This window comes from Eublepharis macularius, chromosome 13 (genome assembly GCF_028583425.1).
Source record: "Eublepharis macularius isolate TG4126 chromosome 13, MPM_Emac_v1.0, whole genome shotgun sequence".
Lineage (NCBI taxonomy): Eukaryota > Metazoa > Chordata > Lepidosauria > Squamata > Eublepharidae > Eublepharis > Eublepharis macularius.
The window spans coordinates 60,441,726-60,465,138 of record NC_072802.1 but is presented as its reverse complement, the minus strand read 5'-3'; the positions used below and the strand labels follow the sequence as shown (position 1 = coordinate 60,465,138).

The window sequence follows — 23,413 nt, the reverse complement described above, 5'->3', positions numbered from 1 at the left end:
TAGAGATGGATCACTTAGAGTGTCAAACTGGAGAAAGCGCTTGTTTGGTTTCCGATCTGTTTATTAGCAGCAGCGTTTCCACTTTCCCATGCCGGAGCTCACTGCTTCTTTTTCAAATAGGCGGACATGTTAGACCAGGAAGCAGCATTTTTGCAGATCCAAGAGGCAAAGTCCATGGTGGAAGAGGACCTACAGAGAAAACTAGAGGAGTTCGAGGACGAGAAAGAACAACTACGGAAAATGGCTGATTCTGCAGCAAGATTGGAGCAGGAGCTAGAACAGGTGGATATGACTGGAAGCTCCCAGGGGCTCGCTGAAAGACCACTTACAGTGCAATCCTAAGAAGAGTTATTCCAGTCTAGGCCCATTGAAATCAGTGGGCTTAGACTGGGGTAACTCTGCTTAGGATTGTACTTTTACTTCATCCAGTCATCATTTGCATCTTAGGCTGGAAATAGTGCAGGTGGGGAACATACAGATACAAGCAAGGGTTATAGACTTCTTAACAGAAAAGTGGTTTTGGACCGAAGCAATGTAAGTTGTCCACCCCCTCCCCCTATGCTCATGCCTTGCTGCTGTTACCACCATCCCTGCCTAGGAATCAGAGGAGATAAACCTTTTAAGTTCTCTGCCCCTTAAAAACAAACTGCCAACTAATTAAGTGGGTGACGTGGGTGGGCACCTGCCAGAAAGAGAGTCCTAGCAGATTTTGTTCCACGTAGGTGAAATTGACGCTGCACCAGCGAGATCTTCAGGTGGAAGCTCTGCAGCAGGAGCAGCTGGATCTCATGAAGCAGCTGACTTCCACCCAAGAGACGTTGCAGGCTCGCGAGCAGTCCTTGAGCGACCTTCAGACCCGTTACGACGACGTGGAGGCCAGGTTGGCAGAATTGCTGGGGGAGGCCACCGCCAAGGACGATACAATCCAGTTTTTGCAGAACGAGAAGATCGTCTTGGAGGTGGCCCTGCAGGTAGCAAAAGCAGGGAAAGAGGGCCTCAACGAAGGAGTGAAACATTTAGGAGAAGGCACGGAGGCCGCATCGGATGTTTTGGAGCAGCTGAAGCAAGAAATAGCTATAAAATCAAGTCAGGTAATAAGCTCTCCCCTGTTCACCCATCAAAGCGTGTATGGACAAGTGCTTCCTGTACCATGAATGCTTATGAAGCTTAAGTGACCTCACAGCAAGCTCAGCCTGTGTCATGCCAACAGTACGTTTGCATGCCCACCAAGTCCCGACTCTAGCACACTTGCAGGGCTCATGGACAATATTGTGTCGCTTATCTGGCTTATAAACATGTATATTCCACTTTCTAGTAGGACCCTTCCAGGAATTAATCTTGGGTCAACATCTTCTGTTGCTAATGTAACCCCTGTTTGGTTGTACACAAGCTAATTTCAAGTTTTCATCTTTGGAAATTGATGAGACAGAGCTGGTGTCATGAAACAACTAAGAAAATGAGCTGTCCATAGCTCATGTTAAGATAATAAAGGGTCATTGAGAGCAGGGTCAGGCACTAGGTTTGGCTTTGAAGTCCTTATGTGAATCTTCACATTTGCAAACATTAAAAAGCCAACAAAGCTGTGATTTTCTGATTTTTCTCTAATATGCTCACACACTAGCAAGTTCTTCCCTGTATAGCAAGTTCTTCCCTGTATAGAAAATAATGGTGTAAAGAATGTGGCTGGTAGAGAGACCATTAAAATGTTTTTAGCTTGAAACAGATGAGTTTCAGCCCCCCCTTTTCTCCCTTACCATAAACTTCAGTTTTGGTCACTCTGTGCCCTGATCATCTAGATTTGAGGCTGAATTAGCATCCCTGTGAAAAAAATTTTAACATCTGAAGTTCTCAGAACTAATTTTCATTTCTAGTGTTTATCCAGTTGCAATCAATGCCCAGGTAATATTGAGGCTATTTCTTCAATAGGTGGAGAATATGCAGCATGAAAGCGCGAATCTCAAGAAGCAGGTGCAGAAGGTGAAAGAGCAGTACGTTCAGCAAAAGGTGTGTGTGCATGTCCATTGCTAAGATTTATCCAATTCAAAGTAAATAGGAACAATGTTTTGAGGGCACCTCTTACAGGACCAGCGCTGTCTAGTGGTTACAGTGCTAGACTAGGATCTGGGAGTGCCAGGTTCGAATCCCCACTCTGTCATGGAGATTCTCTGGGGGACCTCGGACCACAGTCACACACTCTCAGTCTGTTTCACAAACTTGTGAGGATAAAATGAAGGAGAGGAGAACGATGTAAGCCACTTTGGGCCCCCACTGGGGAGAAAGGTGGGAAATAAATGAAGTAAATAAAATAAATAGTGGTTCATGCTTATCTTTAAGTAACCAATCGGGTGCCAAACAAAAGGAGGTGCCCTTCCTCCACAGACTGAGTTCTTCTTGGCAGGGAATGTGAGAAAAGAGAACATGGCTTCTATCTTGATGTTTCCGCAGGCACAAGGAATTCTACCTAGAGAGCATGATACCTGCCCCCTCCTCTCCTGCGGCAGCCTGAAAGGCATCCCAAAATTCTGTTTCTGGGGTCCTCTTCTCCCCCAGGAACAGGTGGCATTTTGGAAGGGGGTGGTGGGAAAATCGCATTCTGTGGGCATAAATCCTTGTACCCATGGAGGTGTTAATCTGGCTCCAACCCAATGACCCAATTTTGAACTCTTGATCATTGTCAAGAGAGAGTCTCTGTACATTTGTACCAGCCCGGAATGATGTTGCTATGAGGTTGCGTACTTTATTGGCTTATTGGTTTGGCAGATCAAAATTGAATTCATTATTCAGAAAATAATGATTAGCTTATATAACTGTAGGATGTACTTGCTTGACTAACCTTGCCTTGGATGTATGATACACACAGATGTGCTGCATTTTTTTACTAGTATTGCAAACTCTCATTTGCCATCTAGGTGATGGTGGAAGCTTACCGTAGAGATGCAAGCTCAAAGGATCAGTTAATCAGTGAACTGAAAGCTACCAAGAAGAGGCTAGACTCTGAAATGAAGGAACTGAAACGGGAACTCCTGCAAGTTCAGGGAGAAAAAAAAACTATGGAGGTGGAAAACTCAAGGCTGGAAAAGGAAGTGTCGCACGTTCGGCAGCAGATAGAAGAACTGGAAAGCCATCTGCAAGCAGCACAGAGAGAACGAGACGACATAGAGACCCAGTTGCAGGTGTGAAGGAACTCCAGCTCATCCTTCTAACTTTCAAGATAAATGCACATGCTCGGTTCAGACTTAATGTGGAACCATGGTTTGTATTAACCATGGTTAGTTGATGATTCCAGGATTCAACGTACAAATGATTGTTCACATCCTGCTATGCCTCTACAAGCACTGATTAGTCAGGGAGATTGCTAGCAAGAAGTGGTGAAACCCTGGAGCTTTTTGGTTTTGAGTCACTCTGGTCAGATTTCTCTGTAGCCCAAGGAAGGCAGTTCTAGGGAGTAAGCCAAGGATTTCCATGTTCATATGTCACTCAGAACCAAATCATGGTGTCAGGCCCTGGTTTTGAGGTACCCTAATTAAACATAATTGGTGGACTGGCCACATTCAGACTTTTCACACTAGCCATAGTTAATTTAATGTCTGAACCAAGCCATTGTCTTAATAAGTTTATTGGAATAAGTGTGTCACTTACACTAACCAAATAGATTTTTGGTCAGAAATGCTCGTGAAGGAGCACCAAGAGGCTGGGATACATGGATGCACCAATCTTGTAGCATAAATTTACGGTTACAGGTCAATGATAGAGTTGGCAAGGACATCATGTGTGTCCTTTCATATGAGTTTATTCATTGACCATACTTTGGGTGACCAACATAACATGTAGCTTATGCTCATCTTTTGCTTTTTAGTCTTTGCAGTTTGATAGAGAACAAATGACTGCTCTTACAGAGATGAATGAAGCATTAAAGCAACAGGTAGATGAAATGCAACGAGAAGCAAAAATGTGAGTATAATGGATTGTCTAGCTGAGCCATGCAGGATAATTTCTTCACATCTTTTAAGTGGCTGTACACACACACAACAGTGTCAACAAACATATTGTATATCATTTCTCTAGATTGGTCATGTCTGCATCGTTGGGAATGTGTGAGGCTTGATTTTGTGGTCTGGGCATTAGGAGTATTATATAGGGAACTGGGAGGTATGCGCTGGTGGCCTGTTTGCAAGAGAAGAGCTCTGGTCCCTTTTTAGCATCAGTGCCTTTCTACAGTTCCTGTTTTAGGAGAAGGCTTGAAGATCAAAATATGCAAATAGAATAGCTGTTGTGGTGGGAGATAAATTATTGGGAATCCACCCCGCAGTGCAATCGCATAAGGTTGCTGAGGTTCTATGGAAGTGGGCCAGAAGCTTCTAAAGCAATGTGTAGAATAAATCGCTTGCATCCAGTTTCTCTAACAGACTGATCCAAAGAGGGCTCAGCAGTTGTCCATGTCCACAGGGGAGCCTGCAGCTGTTTGTGTTCACCCCAACACGTGATTGAGTAACCCTAAGCGGTGTTTCTTTTGCTGTTTTAGTTTAGACAGGGAGGGGTAGAACGCATTTGAGCAAAAGATTAAAGAACCCGAAGAAGTGGAGAGCATCCAAGATTTCTGACAAAACCAAAGCATCTCTTGTGAAATTAGAGTAGGAAATAGACTTGGAGTAAAATGTGAAAAAAGGTAAAGTGTGCTCCTTTACTCAGTTTTGATGCAGCAGTTATTGTAGCTGCCTTGCGTATATAAACAAAATCTGACGTCTCCCACGTGAATCCTGAGGATTCCTGACATTCTAGAAGAAGAGCTGCTGATGAGAGTAATCTATTATAATCTTTCTCCATAAAAATTACGCAATCGTCGTCTCTTTCCTTCTGCAAGGGTTCATAGAATACCATAGTGGTTTGCCATTGCCTTCCCCAGTCATCTCCAAGGAGTCCTGTGGCTCAGAGTGGTAAGCTGCAGTACTGCAGCAGCCCAAGCTCTGCTCGCGACCTGAGTTCGATCCTGGCGGAAGCTGGGTTCAAGTAGCCAGCTCAAGGTTGACTCAGCCTTCTATCCTTCTGAAGTTGGTAAAATGAGTACCTAGTTTTCTGGGGGTAAAGTGTAGATGACTGGGGAAGGCAATGGCAAACCAACCCATGACAAAAAATCTGCCAAGAAAATGTCGTGATGCGACGTCCCCCCTCGGTACTTGCACAGAGGACTATCTTTACCTTTGCCTTTAAAATGTGAAAATCCTAAGGATCTGGTTTTCCTATAAGTGCCGGTGCACAGGTGGAGTAGCATGACCAAAGACTGAAAGAAGTGTCTATAGCACCTGAGGTCAGGAATTGCAAGGTCAGATTTCTGCCCTGTTCCAAGCCAGAGAAGTTTTTTGGGAATCCATTACTGCTTCTGGAGCCACACAGATAAATCTTTGCTATCTCAAGCACTTTCAAGCCTTACCAGATTGCTTTATCCACTGATGGGGGGTTAGGCAAATATTTTGCACCCGCAAGTATATGACACAGTCAGTACCTGCTATTTATTTGGCAAATTGGCAGTCTTGACTTGAGTTCTGTGCTGCTTGTCCCTTTGTTACTGTTGCACTCTTCAGTGTCTGCATGCGCTATGTTAATGAAAGTCATGAGCAGATAAGGCTACCTTCTACTGAATTCAGACCATTGATCCATCAAAGGTCACTATTGTCCACTCAGACTGGCAGCAGCTCTCCAGGGTATCAGGCAGAGGTCTTACGCATCACCTCCTACCTGGAGGTGATGCATAGCGGGGATTGAACATGGAACCTTCTACATGCAAAGCAGTTGTTCTGCCACTGAGCCATGGCCCTCCCCAAAGCCATTTTATTAATTTTGAAATGAGGGCACCAATCAAGGAACTTTATCATCAATTTTGAGAACTCTATTGCTGCCCATATCGGTATCAAAGGCAGAAGGGTAGCTGATGTGGCCTTGAATTCTCTTTAAAATAGCTTCCTTAGGTTAATGCCCCTAAATTGTATGGCATTAAGTGAACAGTAGCTTTTTTTAAAAAAGTGGAATTTGATGATTACAATATGCTTGTCTCTAGCTTGTGTGACTTGTTTAATTATTTGCCTGTGTGATGCAGTTTGTGTTTGTCAACCGCTTTAGTTTTTAATCCCAATTAGTATAAAAATACTGTGGAATTAATAAGTATTTGTTTTTGGGATCATTGCCAACATGCTGTTCGTAATGCTCTTTGTTGTACAGCACATGCTGTGTAGTGCAGATGTGCTACTGATATTCTGGTCAAATTAACTTGAATTAAATGTTAATGTTCATGCCGTCTGAGCAGTAGCCAAGATTTAAGTAGATTTCTTCCATCACTAACCCCCCTCAGGGAGGGGCAGCTCTACACTAGCAGGCTTGAGGCAAGGATTGGCAGATGTTTCAGGTGATATGATAGATTTTGGGCACCGTTAAAGGGGCAGAATGGGGGAAGGGACAACAGTCAGTTCTGACATTCAGTCTCTGGAGGAGCTCTTTTGTGGAAGTGCTGTTGAAATGAATGGAAACTGCTTCAGAGTAGAGGAGCTCGTATCCCTGACACGCATGCAGGAGGATTTCCCAGCAGTTGTGCCCGTATTAATTATCGAGGAAGAAGGAAGTGCGCCTCTTGGATTTCTCAGCAATGGCACCGGAGTGACTTTGTGTTGGAACCAGATTTTGCAGAAGGACTCCTTCCAAAAACAGAAGATTCCTACATAAGTGGCGGTGGAAAGGCACCCAGTGTAATATACTTAGCATTTATAGTGTTCTTCCAGTGATACAGGGCGTGTGCAAGACATGCATGATGCAAACAGACAAACAGGAATGTTCAGGTGTTATACAGGTATTCAGAATTATACAACAATTTTGATTTTGAGAAAGATTCATGCTGGGGGGGGAGTATTACGTTCAAAGTAGGTGAAATAATTTGCATGAACAGTGAAAGAATTTGACACAGAAATGTGGGTTCAAACGTAACTTTTCAAACCCCTGTCCCACGAAATAATACGTAATAGATAAATAATAGATTCATCACTTCACTCAGATTATAAAGTTCCTCGACAAAGAACAAGGAATAGATTTGTGGAGTTTGGATGAATATTAGAATTTCCCGGCATTCACTTCAATGTGCAACTCTTCACCGTAAACGATCAGTGTCTTGGAATAATAATTGGATGGGTCTGCTTGTCTTGTTTTAAAATTAGGGCCATTACTGAACAGAAGCAAAAAATGAAACGGCTGGGATCAGATCTGACCACGGCACAGAAGGAGATGAAAGCGAAGCACAAAGCCTACGAGAATGCCGTCGGAATCCTTAGTCGGCGGCTGCAAGAAGCCCTTGTTGCAAAGGAGGCATCGGAAGCGGAGCTGAACAAACTGAAGGCTCAAATCACCGATGGAGAGCATAGCCAGGCAGGCCAGGTAGGCCAATGTCCTATAGAATGGTATTCCTCAAGGGTGAGGCATATCCAGCACTCCTGGATGCTCTGTGGGTGCATTGGAAGCTACTGTAGGTTGGGCTGTTGTCATGGAAGGAACTAAGACCAAAGGAACGCATTAAATGGAAGTGAAGCAGAGAGGAACTGGTAGATCCTTTATGCATCTGAGGCTCCATCTCTGGTAAAAAGGGATCTTGGCTAGCAAGGCCAGAAAAGTGGCTGAAGTCAGTAGATGATACTGGGCTAAACAGGTGAGATCTAACTCTGTAGCATGCAGCTTCTTGTGTTTCATGTTAGTGTTGACATTGTTCATCCTGCTGTGCAGATACCAGAATTGTTTTATTTACTTGTTCCATTTATACTCTGCCTTTCTTCCCAATGGGAAGAAACTGGGCCAGAAGCTTTCTTCCCAATCGTTCTCCCAATCGTTCTCTGCCTTTCTTCCCAATCGTTCTCCTGTCCTTCATCTCTCCTGCATTTTATCCTCACAACAACCTTGCTAGGTAGGTTAGTCTGAGAGTATAAGTCTGGCCCAAGGTCACCCAGGAAGCGTCCATGGCAGAGGTGAGATTTGAACCTGCCTCTCCCAGTTCCTAGTCTGATACTCTTAACTGTTAAACCATACTAGAAATGGCCTTCTGACCCATTTCCCTCCTTTTATTACAAAACTGGCTATTAACTAAGCATGTTCTAATAATCCAAGTACTGCTTAACTTTCTCCAGCACTGGGTCCTGTTAATTCCAGGGCCAAAACTGTGCTGGATTAACAAGTCCCTTTCTACTGTTTGGCTCACACTCAGCCTCATCTGCTTAGATGACCTGTATCCAGGGCTGTTATCTAATTACAAGTTATCTCTGTCGATTAATGGTGAGAGTTTTTATTTTGATCGATCGCTTGACTGGCTTGAATTTGCAAATGTTAACAAACGATATGCCATGAATACCAATCAGTCTTAACTTTCTTCAGCCAAGCGGTTGTGTTCTTACTGTAACAGTCAGAACTAACGAGGCTTTGTGGCTCTTCGCCTGTAGGAAAAGATTCAGGCGCTGGAGGTGGAATTGCAAGCTCTTGGCCACAGCAAGATGGTGCTAGAAAAGGAACTGCAGGAAGTGATCTCAGTCACCAGCCAGGAACTGGAAGACTACAGAGAGAAAGTCCTCGAACTTGAAGATGAGGTAATAACTCTTTGTCCCTTTCAGAAGCCAACACAGTCATTGGAATATTTCCCATTGCCACTTACAGACACACTATATGACCCTTCCCGGTTTTGTCTTTCTAGCTTGCCTAGATTTTTCCTCTTTGTCTCTGTTTTTTCCTCCCATCCTCTGTAAATAATTATGTGTATCTGGGAGAATCAGGCTGTAAGCCTTCTAAGTAAGGCTGGCAATGAGATACAACCTTACGGTTGGATCCAGACTAAATTTCCCCCTAGCTGAAATTCCCAGCAATTCCCCCTTCCTGCTGCAATTTTCCCTGCTCCCAACGGCATCCCTCAGGGCCCATATCCTCCAGGATCAGGATTTTGTGGAGATCGGTGGGCTGCATGGGGGGGGGGGGGAGGCAGGAAAATTCCGTTCTACTGATGGAAAATTTAGTGTGGACCCAACCCTTACAAAACCCTGCTGTAAAAATGCACATTTCTGCTGTCCCTGGGTGGTTCATCATTCAGTAACATAGCGAATCTGCATTGGGGTACCTTTTGAAAGCAGTGACCAGTTCATATATGGTTGTTTAGCTTCAAGAATCAAGGGGCTTCCGGAGGAAGATAAAGCGTTTGGAAGAAATAAACAAGAAGCTATCCCTTGAACTCGAGCATGAACGCGGCAAGCTTACTGGTCTCGGCCAGTCCAATGCTGCTCTACGGGAACACAATCGCATCCTGGAAGCAGCACTGGCCAAAAGAGAGGCAGATCTGGTGCAACTGAATCTTCAGGTACTCACACCATTTCCATTCGGTCGGTGATTACTGAACTTCCCAAAGGAAGTTTTATTGCAAGGTTCTTTTAATAGACTTTTCCTGGTTTTATATTGGCTGTTTAAGGATTTTAAGGGTCACCCTATAACCCTCCTCTAAACAAAAAACTTTATTTCCCTACTTTGATTTGGGGATTTGATAGAACCCAAAGTAAGTTTCTATGGAAACAAAACTCCTCGGAGGCTGCATTGAGCATGCTAACGGCCACTTTTGTTCAGTACTCTCATTTGACAGTAGAGGAATAGAACAGTAGCAATGGCACCAGAGAGAAAATTAACAAGTAAGAAAAATATCTGATTTTGAATTTTGGCCTAGATGTTAATTTGGACTTCCCTTGAGGTGCAGTTGTGGGTAAAAATGACCCTGACAGGGTATGTATCCTGTAACTTACACTCACAAAAATGACAGAGGGAGGGCAAAGAAACATCACAGGGCAATTGTCCTCAATAAAACTAAGGAATATACTGGATATGGAGCTTGTTTATTGTGTTAGAGGAAAGAAAACAAAGGGGTTTTTAAAATCCATTTCCCCCAGTTATTTTGGTCAGTTTCACCCCATTTCCTCACTATAGTTGCTGTCTGATTGCATATTAAAGTCCATGTTTGCTGCTAGTGTTGATCTTTTAAAAAACACAATCTTGCTGTTTTATTGTATTGCTTTTGGATTTCTTATTGTGCTCTTCCTTGCAGACATTTATATGCAGAGGTGGTGGGAGGGGTCCTAAATATTTTAAATAAACAAATGCTCTTGATGGACTGCAGCTGGCAAATATGTGAAGTCCACCTGAAGTCCCAGGTGCACTGCAGCATGCAGTTTGGTCTTACTCCATTCACCTCTGGGTTTTATGATGCCCCAGGTCCAAGCAGTTCTGAAGCGCAAAGAGGAGGAGGATCAACAAATGAAGCAACTTGTTCAGGCCTTGCAGATGGCCCTAGAGAAAGAAAAGATGAAAGTGAATGACCTTAAGGAACAGGTATGGGCTTTGCTGAGATCTTTCGTGATACGATTCGAGGCGGCTTGAGCGCCTAGGTAAAAACTGTGGCATGGGTTTCAGGCATACATGTGAACTTCTGGCACTGAGAGCTGGGTCAGGGAATGGCTGGGAATGTGAAATCTTCCTCCCCTCCTGTTCAGCTTCTGCCTCAAATCACAGTCCAAACTCATCAGTTGGCCTTAGGTAAATAAATACATCTTGGCCCATTCTCTCCACCCAGTTTCCCCCATGCAATAAAGGAAAAACAGATCTGGAGCTAGCATTTAGTAGCTACAAACTTTCTCTTCCAAGCCATAGGCCTACAAACACACTCTGGAATCTGTTAACATCTAGCATATTACCTTTGTGATGAATTTGAATTGTTGTAAAGTCATTTTGGAAGCCAGTCTTGGATGAAAAGCAGAGGAGATATATAATAATAAGACTTGGCATTTCTATAGCGCTTTCTGTCTTTGGAGCACTTCATTATGTTATTGTAATCTTCCCAGTGGCCTTGTAAGGTAGGCCAATGTATTATCCAGCATATTGTAGATGGGGGAGGGCGGGGGTCTGTTCTAAGGCTGAAGCTTGCCTGAAGCCACTCCATGAGTTTTTGGTAAAGACAAAACTTGAACCAGGAACCAGCTCCATTCTCTTAGCCGATACGCTGTTGCCCTGTAATAGCAATGTCACAGCATTGTATTAAATGTAAATGAATGCCATCTGATTAAGAAATAACTAACTATAATGCATTATAAACAGGAATCCAGCTCAGTAACTGCTATGCTTGAAAGACATAGTGGCCAGAGTTTTGGACCAGAACTGAGAAGACCTGGGCTGAAATTCCCACTCAGCCATGAAACTCATTTTGTGGCGCTAGCCCAGTCTACAAGACAATTCTTTATTTGAAAGACACAGATCCTTGTAATCTTTATGAGATTGCAATACCCATTTTAAAAGCAGCTAAACACTTCTCCAAACAAGTAGGCTCTGGATCCTGGAAGGATGAAGCCCTACACAAAATTTGAGTAGGAGGCTAACAGAGGAGCTAAACATTTAAACGTTTTTGCATCTGCCCTCTTTAATAATCTCTTACCTCTCTGTTTGGTCATCAGTTTATTTACATACATATGCGTAATTTATTAAGTGCCTAAGAAAGCACTTTGTACATTGGCTGGAATATACCAGTTACAGTAATGCAGTTTTGCTGTTGTAGGTTGCATCCGCCAAAGCAGAGGCAGCCCATAATCGCCGTCATTATAAAGCGGCTGCCCTTGAACTCAGCGAGGTGAAGAGAGAGCTGCAATCCAAAGAAGCACTCATCCAGGCCCTTCAGGCTGAAGTGGACAAACTTCAGTGAGTATCCTGACCAAACACAAAGTGCTAGATTTCTTCTTGAAGGCATGTAGCTGACCGTTTGATGAGATTGCAGGGTTGCTTTTCATATTTCAGGCGAGAGAAACGCACCTGGCTTGTTCTTAGAGCCTTGAGGACCTGTCTCTTTGAAGCCAGCTCTGAAAGAATGCCTGCTACTTGCTTAAAGCCCATTGGGGATCTGCTGCTTTGTTATTCTTTTTCATAATTTCTCCTTCATGCTAGGTGGTCATCTCTCTCTCTTTCCCTGCCCTGAGCATAAACACATCTTGCTTGACAATGTAATGAAATAACTACTGATACTCACCCCAGGAAATGAGGTTAAATTTGTAGGAAATGCTCTTATTTCAGTATATGAATTATCTGTATTTCAGAGGGTATTTTTGGTAGAATTTGGTAACTGTCGCTGCAGCAGCTGTTAGCTCAAGGAAGTGGCAGAGTGTGGTACACATGAACCGCTAGAAGTTAATCCTAATTTTCCTAGTGGATACAGAATTGACCTTAATCCAATTCTCAGTTTAGCCATTACTGCTCTTGTTAAGGACTAATTCCAAACATGTACATTTTTTGCCAGTTGCACTGGTGAGCAACTACTGAAACATCAAGTACGCCAGCTGATATCCTTTATAGACAATCATTGTGAAGTCTCATTTGAAGTCAACACAAACCAACCTTCCCAAGGAACAGCAAATTGTGTTCCAAGGCAGAGGGAGCTCAGGAGATATGTCAAGTGGTCTCAAGTGTAAAATACTCTGGAAAGCATGCAGGCCAAGCCTTTAGAAGTTGTCTCATGAGTTTTGTTGATGTGTTGGCAGCTGATTGGCTGTGCCCAGTGATGATTGACTAGCAACACAGTATTAGGGATAGTAGTTAGCTAATGCAAAGTTGTACAGTCAGGAAAGTGTGGAATCACATATAGTGAAACACTCTCCAAGCCGGTATGTTGCAGCAGATAAAACTTGCTTTTACTGAAGCTGATTCGCATTCACTTGCATTTTTGTAACCTAGAAACCTAATCTAAATAATACTGTTCCCTATTACAAATGGCCAGCTAATCCAGCTGTACATGAATGGGAGTATGGGTGTGTCTGCTGCTTGCGCAGGAGAGATCTGCAGAACCGTTTTGCTTTTTGCAAGACCAGCACGAGAGAGAGAATAAAGGGCACAGAAAGAGGAGTCAGACCGTTCCAGATCAGACAAAGAGAGGCATCACACAAATAAATACTGCTTCTAATGTAAAGGGAAAAGTAGCAGCCCCAGTATCCAGAGATACTGAGTTGTCTCTGTTCTGACACACAATCTCTCCTCTCCTTTTCTTGGTGCGCCTTTTCAAGAATGCAGTTGTTTTGTGGTTGGTTTCTAAAAGATCTATCAAATGTATTAAAACGAGGTTTTCCTAAGAGAAAAAAATACTTTCATTTCCCTGAGAGTGACCAAGTTCAAATTCCAATGGCCTGCTTAGCGGCTGCGATTTGTTTATAATGTGGTCCCTCAAGAAGGCAGATCCTTGGATTTTGGGTGTCTCTGGGAAGTGGGATTTTAAGAATCTCTGGATTAGGGAAATCTTGAGGAACAATATCAAGCCTGAGCAAATAGGGAGCAGCTCCAGTAATTTTAGAGATCTGCAGTCATCCCTGTTGCACTAATGTGAGAGATTAACTCTAACCTTCTTGGTCCAGTCAGCGCATGCAATCCAACTGGACCAGTCACGGAATCAAGGGATGAATCTGGCCCTTTTGGGGAGGTGTATGTCGCATTTTGAAAATGGTGGCTGAATACAGCAGCGTTGAGTTTCATGTGTTGTTTTAGGGCCAGCGATGGGAAGCATTCAGAAGAAGTGTCCCAGTTCCAGCAACAGCTGGCAGAAGCCAGGTCTCAGCTTCAGCTTCTGCAGAAGCAATTGGATGAGCAGCTCAACAAGCAGCCTGTAGAAAACCAAGAGGTGAAAGCTCTAATGTGGTTCATTCTCTGCTCTTTGCCACTGAACACGACTTTCTGTGAAATGTGGCTAAGGGAAGCTTTTAATTCTTTGCCCTTGCGTCTGCACAAGTTTTGTGGTAGGGATACTATTTTGCTGTGCCAACAAGCTAAAGCTGCAATCCTGCACACCCCTAAGGTGCATGTAGATGTTGCTCTTAGCAGCAGCTGCTGCTGTTAGGCATTGTAAACTATGCTTCTCCTGTCTTGACTAGTTCTTCCAATTTTGCTGCAGGGGTGGCTGTGCTCAGGGGTGATAGGTTGCCAGTTGGCTGTGCCCTGGGCTAATTGGCTGGCACTGATAGTTCCCGCCATCATCCTGGATCCAGACTAAATCGGCAACGTTTGCTGATTCTGCCTTCTGGCTGTAATCCTCCCCCGCCTATGTTATTCTTCAAGGATCTCTAACCCCCAGGAGCAGCACTTCACGGAGGTCAGTGGGCTGCTGTGGGATGGGGAAAGCAGGAAATTTCCTTTGCGCCAATGGAAAATTTATTCTGGATCCAACCCAGTGTATTTCGAGAGGAAAATAATTTTTTTGGAAGGAAAATGTGGTGTTGCATGAATGTTTGTGTGCTTATCAGTTCACTTGTAGCACTCTTTTTAAAGCAGAATTGCTTTGCAAAATGTTGTAAAATTGCTTTCGGGAGATGGAAGACATTATTGCTGCCAGCCATGGTCTCTGCGAACTGGCTTTTACTGCAAAACCAGCTTCTCTGCACTCAGCCATAGAGACCAGCACAAGTACTTGTGTGTCAGTGCTGTGAGTCCACATCCAGAGTGTAATATCCTCTTTCCTTTGCACTCCTGTACAAACTTGTTGTTGGCAGTTAAGTTACTGACTTCAGTATGCGCATGATCGCTGCCTTGATATTTTTGGACGTGATCAAATTTTGAAATTACTTGTCCTGTGTGTAGGTTGAAGATCTCAAGTGGGAGGTGGATCAGAAGGAGAGAGAAATCCAGGCCCTAAAGCAGCAGTTGGACCTGACTGAACAACGCAACCACAAAGAGTTAGAAGGCGTACAACTGGTGCTTCAGGTATTGCATCTGACTGTTCCCAAGAGAGCTGACCCAGCTAGTTATGATCAGGGAGAAATCCTCAGTAAAGCAAACCTTTTATGTTGGGGCTGGAACATCCCAGAGTCTCATGGCTAAGAGGCCCTTAAATCAAAGCTGGTGCTGCTGTTTTTGTTTTCTCCCAGCTTCCCCTTTACTCCAAATTCTTTCTCAAACACTGTGGTAGGGTAAGACCTTTCATGAGTCACGGCTCACTTCTTCAGATATCAGGTTAGTGAGCTGTGTAGCTCAGACCCTACCACCAATTTTGTTAGTCTTACAGGTGCTACTGGACTCTTGCCCTTTTCTACTGCTACAGACAGACTAACAAGGCTACCCATCTTGATCTTCCTCAAACACGGGAGACTTTAAGGGAGTTAACTTCTTTCTTCTTCCTAGAATATCAAGACAGAGTTGGAGATGGTTCGAGATGATCTGTCCTTAACCCAGAAGGATAAGTTTATGCTTCAGGCAAAAGTGACTGAACTGAAGAACAGCATGAAGACACTTCTCCAGCAGAACCAGCAGTTGAAGCTGGACTTGAAACATGGAAAGGTGAAGAAGGTACGCGACGTAGGGGAAGAGGCCGTTTTTCCTGGAGTAATTGTCAGATCTGAACAGAAAGGAGCCCAGTGGCACTTTCAAGACTAAATGATTCATTGTGACAAAAGCTTTTGAGGAATAGAGCTCACTTCAGTTAACAAATCACACACACAGGTTTCGGGGGAAATGGTAGCTATTGGGATCACCGTCCCATTTACAACACTATTTTTCAGAATTTCTGTGTTTGTGTGTCCATAAATCTGCCAACTGAGCATGTACTTCATGTGTCTAATGAGGTCAGCTCTGTTTCACAAAAGCCATAGTGCGTTAATCTTGAAGGTGGCACAACAGTGTCCTTTGCTGCAACGGCCTGCCTTTTTGGATATTTTCCAATGTCAGAGCCAAAACACACGTTAAGAAAAACCCAGGTTCAGCACGTGTTCTCTTACCTCAAGGTTTGCCGGGATCTGTAGGAGTCCTGGAAGCTTAAAGTAGGCGTCCTGGAAGCTCAAAGATCTGTAGGGGTCCTGGAAGCTTAAAGTCCTGGAAGCTTAAAGGATCTGTAAGCGTCCTGGAAGCTTAAAGGGCGTCCTGGAAGCTTAAAGCTTAAAATACAGGCGCCTGTATTTCCCTTCCCCTTCCTGCTGCTCTGTAAATGCTAAACTTTAAGCTTCCAGGACGCCTACAGATCCCAGCAAACCTTGAGGTAAGAGAACACGTGCTGAACCTGGGTTTTTCTTAACGTGTGTTTTGGCTCTAAGATTGGTCTTGACACATCTAAGTGGGTCTGCAGATTTCTATGCAAACACAGAAAGTACACAGCAATAGGTATTGAACCCAAGATTGATTGATTCGATCAGTCAGTGTCTTGCATTTATGGCCATTGAGCCATTCACAGAAAGTATAATTTCCAAACAAGGCTTTTTATTTAAAAAAGGGAAAGGAGATGACTTGGAGTTCTGACTACAGTTCTGCTAGGACATCCAGAGTCATGCAAGAGGTTGAAGGTTAGCTCAAGAGTCGCTTCCCAGTGTCGTGGCCAATGAAGCGTAGGTCTCTTTGGCCTTTTGGCGTTAGTTACAGGCGGTGTCTGTGAGCGAGCTGTTTGGTGAAAGCTAGAAATGCTGCCACAGCAGCGTTCCCATTGCTCCAGTGTTTGCAGGCAGATCTTTCTCCCTCAAGGGTTCTGAAGCCAGCCTTCCTTCCTAGCACTCTCGAACAGGTGCTGGGAAGAAGGGCCCGCAGTAGCTTCTTTCCATGCAAGGTACAGGTAGTAATAACAAATAATAAAGCACTTTCAATTTGCATCTGACTTACTGCGATCCCCTCGGGATTTCAAGGCAAGAGATGAGCAGAGGTGGTTTTGTATATATGTGTAGCTCATGAAAGCACTAAACAAATCTTCCATATTGCTGGCTAGTCTGACTTGTTAGTTTTCCATGATCCCTTTTGTTCTGAACTTTTTCTGATAAGCAAATACGGAGTATGACTTCAAATAGTCAGTCAGTCAAGTCAAGGGGTTTAATTGTATGTGGCCAAAGGCCGTCACAAATAGTCTAGTCTCTACTTGGCTCCTTTGGACAGGTGAAGATGCCTTATACTGAGTCATACGTTTGGTTTATCCAGGTCTGTGATTATCTTCTCTGGTTGCCGGCAGCTCTCCCTGGTTTTAGGTAGAAGTCTTTCACGGCACCTGCCACCTTACCGTTTTTACTAGAGATGCCAGGGAATGAACCTGGGACCATCTGCATGCCAAGGAGAGGCTTTGCATTGAGCCACAGCCCCTCACAAACATGGAGGAAAAGTTATTTTCTTGATGGAGAAAATGTGTATGCTGCCTGCCTCTCCAGAGGACTGCTCGAGGCGGCTTAAAACTAAGCAAGTTGCTTTGCGTATTCCTGACATGTTTTTTCTCCCTTCCAAAGAGGAAAGAACTGAAGGGAGAGAACAATTCTTCAAATCCCGTAACTCCGGTGAAGATTCCCGACTGCCCTGTCCCTGCGGCTTTGTTGGAAGAGCTACTGAAGCCCCCAACAGCTGTGAGCAAAGAGCCTTTAAAAAACCTCAACAGCTGCCTCCGGCAACTGAAGTGAGTAAATCTTAATAATAATAATATTCGATTCATATACTGCCCTTCAGGACAATTTAACGCCCACTCAGAGTGGTTTACAAAGTGTGTTATTATCCTCATGACAATCACCCTGTGAGGTGGGTGGGGCTGAGAGAGCTGTGATTGACCCAAGCTCACCCAGCTGGCTTCAAGCTGAGGAGTGGGAAATCAAACCCGGTTCTCCAGGTTAGAGTCCTGCCGCTCTTAACCACTACACCAAACTGGCTTTCTCATAAGGTTGTTGTGAGGATAAAATAGAGAAGAGATTTTTTTAGTTTCAGTTTTTATAATGTAACCCAAACAAACAAGTGCACAATAGATACATACATACAGGCATCAGTCTTCTTCTAGTAATTATCATATTATATAAAACAAATAAGCAAATGATTATTTACAATTCCAACGCATAACAAATAATGCCAATATTTCAATAAATTTATTACAGCAGGGTCTGGTTTTAATCTTCCATATTATCTTGGTTTGGAAATTAATGGAAAATCCCAAATTTTGTTAAAAGCAGTGTTGAAATTAATGGAAAATCCCAAATTTCATTAAAAGCAGTGTACTAATTTGTATTCCAATACGGGGCAATACAAATACTGACTACCGGACCCAAGAAGAGTTCCAAATCGTTGTCTAGAACAGTGTTTTTAAGAAAACCCATTAATAGTGTTTTAGGTTCAGGTGGGAAGTTATACCCTGTCATGGCTCTCATTGCATCCGTCTCTCACTCCTGTTTATTATCTGACTGATTTCTTCCCCCCACCCCTTCCTACTTTGCTTTCCAAAGGAAGGAAATGGACAGTCTTCAACGCCAAATGGAGGAGCACACAATCACGGTACACGAATCGATGTCTTCATGGACGCAGATAGAAGGGCAGTTAACGGACCTTACTACTACTACCTTTCCCGCCTCTGCATCAGGCAACCAGCAACTTCCCGATAGAGATCTAAAGGTGCATAATCACAGTGATAGCGGGGAAGAAAGGTTGATGCAGTGACCTGACCTCAGCCCTCACGGTTTCACTGGATAACTGTTTTAAGTATGTAAAAATCTGTATCAACACATTTGTGCATGTGTGTGTTTTTAAAACAGACTTTCACAGTCTTCATCTTTTTTTATTTTTAACAACAGAGAAATGGAAATAGGCGAAATATTATATGAAGGCAGAGCTTTACTAATATTTCTTTAAATCCATCAACCTTATTTGAGAGACAGTGATCCTTTGGTAGGAAGATGACTTCAGTGCATCGGGAAGTTTCCACCGGAAACCTTTTCTCTCTCCTGGCTGCTCCCAATTCTGTAATGAACAGAGACAGAATCTGGTTGCAAAGCTTAATTCGGTTTCGTGGTTGCGAAGCTTAATTGGGTTGCAAAGCTTAATTGGGCATGTTTTGGAGGTTACATCCACGCTTATCAGGAGTGCATGCTGCCCATGACCCTCCTGATATACTCCAAAAATCCAGTGTTCGGTTCGCAGGTGCCAAGCTGTTTGCTCTTATGGAATATGCACATTGCCCCTTTCCGACAACATGGAGGCTGCATGTATTAGGAGGGTCTGTATGGGATTACCAGCCTCCCAGTATGCACCGGTGCAATGTAACATCTGGAAAGGGCTACTTTTTGTCCCTCTTTCGATTGAGCAAATGTCTTCAATAAAGCTGTTGCACCTGGTGAGTTCTGATGTTTCACTTCAAACCAGCCTTTTTCAGGAGAGGCCCTTTCCATTAACAGTAGCAGATGATCAGCGTAAAGCATATCTTCTCTGTAACCATAAATCTCAAAGCCACATGCTCTGAAGTAGCCCCATTGCATATACTGGGTCTGCTTCAGAGTAAATGGGTTGAGCATGCATCACCAAAGTAGAGATCTTTGTTTTACTTTGACAGATTTATTTGCACTTTTGGGTGGGCTTGGGGAGGATTAGGTAGTCTTAGAAGTCTGCTGCAGTGCCAGGGTACATATACTTAACCCTGTTCTGCCCTGGAGTATCTGGTTTAATGGGCTTATATATTGTAGGTTACAAATGGCCAAGGTTTGAATTTTTGTTATTTTTAATGTTATTACATCTTAAGTTTGGTGTTTGGGAAATATTGTATATAAGGGGCTCAGGAAAGCTAGCTCTAAACTCAGAGCTTTTTAGCAGTGTAATTAATTCTTACAGTATCTTTCAAAGATTAATGTTATATATTGCCTATAAACCTCTATTTGTTAGCTTTAACGCCCCCCATGCCTAATTAGGTCAGCACTCGTGTAGCCTTCTTTGCGGACACATCCTGCTGATCTACAATGAACAGGCTGAAGCAACAAACCTTAGACTTTTCTTCCATCCCTGCTGATGATGCAAAGACTTCCTCCTGTCTAGCTAGATTTTGAATCAAACCGACTTGACTTTGCCTACTTTGTACTTTGAACTGCACTCTAGGATGTGCTACAGAAAATGGCAGCTAGGAGAATGGATGGGCTGTCAGGTATGCAGGGATGTATTGTTGTGGAGACTGGAAAGGTTATGGAAGTCAGGCCGAAACCTGCAGGCCCCTGAGCCTGTAACGTTTGGCATCACTCCTCTCGTCAACACCTAAAACCATTTAACTTAACGCTCTGGGTATGTTGTACTAAATGAGGAGACTGGGCACGCAGCTGCTGTTTTCAGCGGCAGCCATGCGTTATGTGTTGCAGTGTCTAGTTCCAGCCTGACAACAGGACAGATCTATTGGTGGTAAATATGAGAAATCTGGAGGAAGTGGCTTAAGGATTTATGCCATTGGGAATGACATGATTTGTAGATTCATTTTTAGTATTTCTCAAAGGCAGGTACAAGTTTTGCTTTGCTGTATGATCCTAAGCAGAGTTGCACCATTCTAAGCCCATTGGCTTCATTTGGGTGTAAGTCTGCTTAGGACAGCATCATTAATGTGCGAGTGCTTCAGCTGATCTAGTTCAGCTAATATCCAGCAAGGTCACTGTAATTTTGCTGTAGACTTCATCCCACTCTACCTTCACCGTTTTTCTTTTTAAAAACTGACTGATTCCCCCCTTCTTTTTTTTTAACTAGCATTTTAAACTCATCGAATACTTTGCTATTGAAACTTGACTTATTTTTCGAAAGTCCAGTAAATGTTTGGATTTTTGCATATAATATATGAAGGAAAGGTACTCATTTAAATGTAAAGAAGATTTTTTTTTGGTTTTGTTTGTTTTCTTTTTTCCTTTTGCAGGGAAGGAATATAAGTTAATGTGATGTAAGTGAGTTTGTAAGACTCTTCAACTGTTATGAAGATGCAAAAAAAAAATCAAAAGCTTTATTGACCGATTCACATACACTGATGGCTTATACTACTAAAGTCTAATTTGCAGAGTAAATAGTAATGTGTGATTTTTGTTTTGCTGCTGCTGTCCACCTTCTTGAAGCTTATGTTCCTGCTAACGTAAAAGAGTTAAACTTAAAAATATTAGTGTTTAAACACCAAAGTTAATACTATATAATGGTTTAATGTATATCCAGCTCCAAAATCTGCACCAATGAGGTTTTCATGTTGCTATTCAGTACACTGTATTATATATAATATAAAAAAGGACATGGCGTATATGTATGGAAAAGAACCTGGTATATATGTGTATGTATGTATATATATATATATATATTAATATCAAGCATAACAGAAGATGAAACGTTTGCAGTTGTTGAACATAATTGCATTTTCAGAATTCTAAATTAGTTCTACTGAATTAGTTAAACCAGTTTTTCAAGGTTTCACCAATTCCTGACCAGCTTGTTAAAAGAAGTCAGACTGTATTCATAAAGCAATGTAGCCTTAAGCTCATGTTCTCCTTGGAGGGAGAAACTGCAACTTGTGTTGTATTTTAGCTACAGGAAATCTGAGTTCTCCCTTTCATTTATCCAAGGTGAAGACTTTCCTCTGCAGGCGCACATTCTCCCAACCCCTGCCTAGTTACACCCACTATTTCTTTTGGTTTTGATCATTGAGGAAGCAAGACTTGCAGGTCTAATGTGGGATCCAGAGTTGCGCAGCATAATGTACTCCTGCTCACTCATAAACATGTCTGTGGATTTCTGCAGATTTCCCTCCCACCCTGCAGTCGCTACCCCTACCCTAATCCCCAGCACTGCATCCCATGGTGTCCCCAATCCCAAGAATCCTGCAGCAGTCAGGGGCAGCTTTTCTGGTGGTGCAAGAAGCTGCAGAAGCCAGGTGAAGGAATGGGGTATGGACAGATCTGTTCCATGATGAGAACTTCTTTGGATCCAAACCCTAACCTTAGCAAAATGCAAAGCATCCTTCCAAATTTGTTACAGCCACAAAAAGTTGAGGAAATAAAGGTAATTGTGGATCGATTAGCCCTCTTTCTTTGGAGACCTAGTATTTTTCCTATATTCTGTGGCGCTAAGGAGAAAGTTCCTTCTGTAATGTCAGATTTCTTAGGTAGATCTCTACCAAGTAATTGAGTGGTGCCTCAATTCCTATTTCATGGCTTTGAGAAATCAGAAGAATAATGCCTCACAGGGACCTATTCTGTAAGTGAACTGATTTCTGGAAAGTGCTTTCCGTGTCAGTTGATCCTTGGTGGTGAATATTTCTCAGCTGCCTTTCTAATGGGGAAAAAGAGATGGAATAGAAAAGAAACAAATGTGATGTCTGTGTATTGCAAAGTGGTTGGAGAAAAAAAAAACAGATTTCAGTGTTCTTTTGTGAATTTTGGCAGACGGTTGTTTGAGAGAGAACTTTTCCCTTCTCAACCAAAACAAATCAAACTGTCTTTTGGTATGAAGAATGGACAAAATAAAGGGGAGATGCTGTGTTCTTCGTATGGCATTGGGTAAAAAAAAAATTGTGAGAAGTTTCTGTAAGTTGCGCATCTCCTCTTCTGCAGTATGTTGCATGTTAACTCAAGCATCTTCCAAGTTATTTGAAGACTTTTGCATTCTGGTCACTCAGTTCTTTCTTTCCCTGGCAACTTTGGCAAACCATGCTCTGGCCATATTCCTTTTTTATTCTTTAATCAGGAAAAAACTTTTCATTTGAGGAAAGCAGGATCATTTCTAGAATGACATCTGCATGCCAATAAATTGTTTATCATTGCTGTAATCTATCTAGAGTCTGATACTGTGGAAGGGAGCATTAATGCTCGATAACTTTTCCCTTCTAAACCAAAACACATCAAACTGTCTTTTGGTATGAAGGATGGATAAAAAGGGGAGATGCCGCTTTAATTTACATTATGTATTCCTTGCCACATGATACTCTATAATAAAACAATATATTTTATGGATGCATTATTTTTTTTCTCCTAAAAGACATCAGTCTTGCCTTGAGTAGACCTGTGTAAATTTCTTGGAAATAACATCTGAACGTTGTCATGCAAATGCTGTGTCTCTGTGCAGGTTTTCATCCAGTTGCTGAGTCAGATTGTATTGGCAAGGGGAAAAAACATCACTGTCGTCACAATTTTAATTGGGAGACCCAACTGTGAGAGGGAATAGTTAACATTGTGTTTGACTATGGATTAATGGTTGTGAACTTTAAAAGCATGTTAATTTAAAAAGGATTAAGATGTGCATAAACGTTCTTGAAAGCTTTTGTGCAATAAACTATTTTTCATAAGTGGTTGCCATTTTCTTAATGATGAAATTGGGATGGGGGGGGTTGGCTCAAGCCACAGGGATATTAAGAGGAAGAAGAGCCAAGAGGGTTAAGTTAAATAAATAAAGTATGTATGAAAAAGATAGAGAAGGCAGCAGACCTGTGAAAGCTTGTGCAAGACAGAAAAAGATTACTTGTCAGAGATCACCCTAGAGATCAAAGCATAAAACAGAGGATTTAAAAATAATTTGTGTTTTTAAATTTTTACGTTTATGCCCTGTCTTTCTCTCCAATGGGAATCCAAAGTGGCTTGCACCATTTCCCCTTTTTATTCTCACAACATCCCTGTGAGGTAGGTTAGCGTGT

At 42.7% G+C, this 23,413-nt stretch overlaps 1 protein-coding gene across 4 annotated transcripts in view; it reads left to right on the top strand.

The window, feature by feature from the left end:
* The window catches only part of GOLGA3 (golgin A3), a 44,957-nt gene extending 21,889 nt beyond the window's left edge, over positions 1–23,068 (top strand). For all 4 annotated transcript variants that reach the window (XM_054996177.1, XM_054996178.1, XM_054996179.1 and 1 more), the window contains exons 10-24: positions 121–282; positions 723–1,091; positions 1,927–2,004; positions 2,910–3,173; positions 3,857–3,951; positions 7,197–7,413; positions 8,463–8,606; positions 9,167–9,364; positions 10,264–10,380; positions 11,597–11,736; positions 13,564–13,696; positions 14,650–14,772; positions 15,190–15,354; positions 17,259–17,422; positions 18,234–23,068. In XM_054996177.1, the coding sequence (XP_054852152.1) occupies positions 121–282; positions 723–1,091; positions 1,927–2,004; positions 2,910–3,173; positions 3,857–3,951; positions 7,197–7,413; positions 8,463–8,606; positions 9,167–9,364; positions 10,264–10,380; positions 11,597–11,736; positions 13,564–13,696; positions 14,650–14,772; positions 15,190–15,354; positions 17,259–17,422; positions 18,234–18,444 (2,580 nt within the window). In that variant the 3' untranslated portion in view covers positions 18,445–23,068. The remainder of the gene's footprint in view (positions 1–120; positions 283–722; positions 1,092–1,926; positions 2,005–2,909; positions 3,174–3,856; positions 3,952–7,196; positions 7,414–8,462; positions 8,607–9,166; positions 9,365–10,263; positions 10,381–11,596; positions 11,737–13,563; positions 13,697–14,649; positions 14,773–15,189; positions 15,355–17,258; positions 17,423–18,233) is intronic.
* The last annotated feature ends 345 nt before the right edge of the window (positions 23,069–23,413 follow it).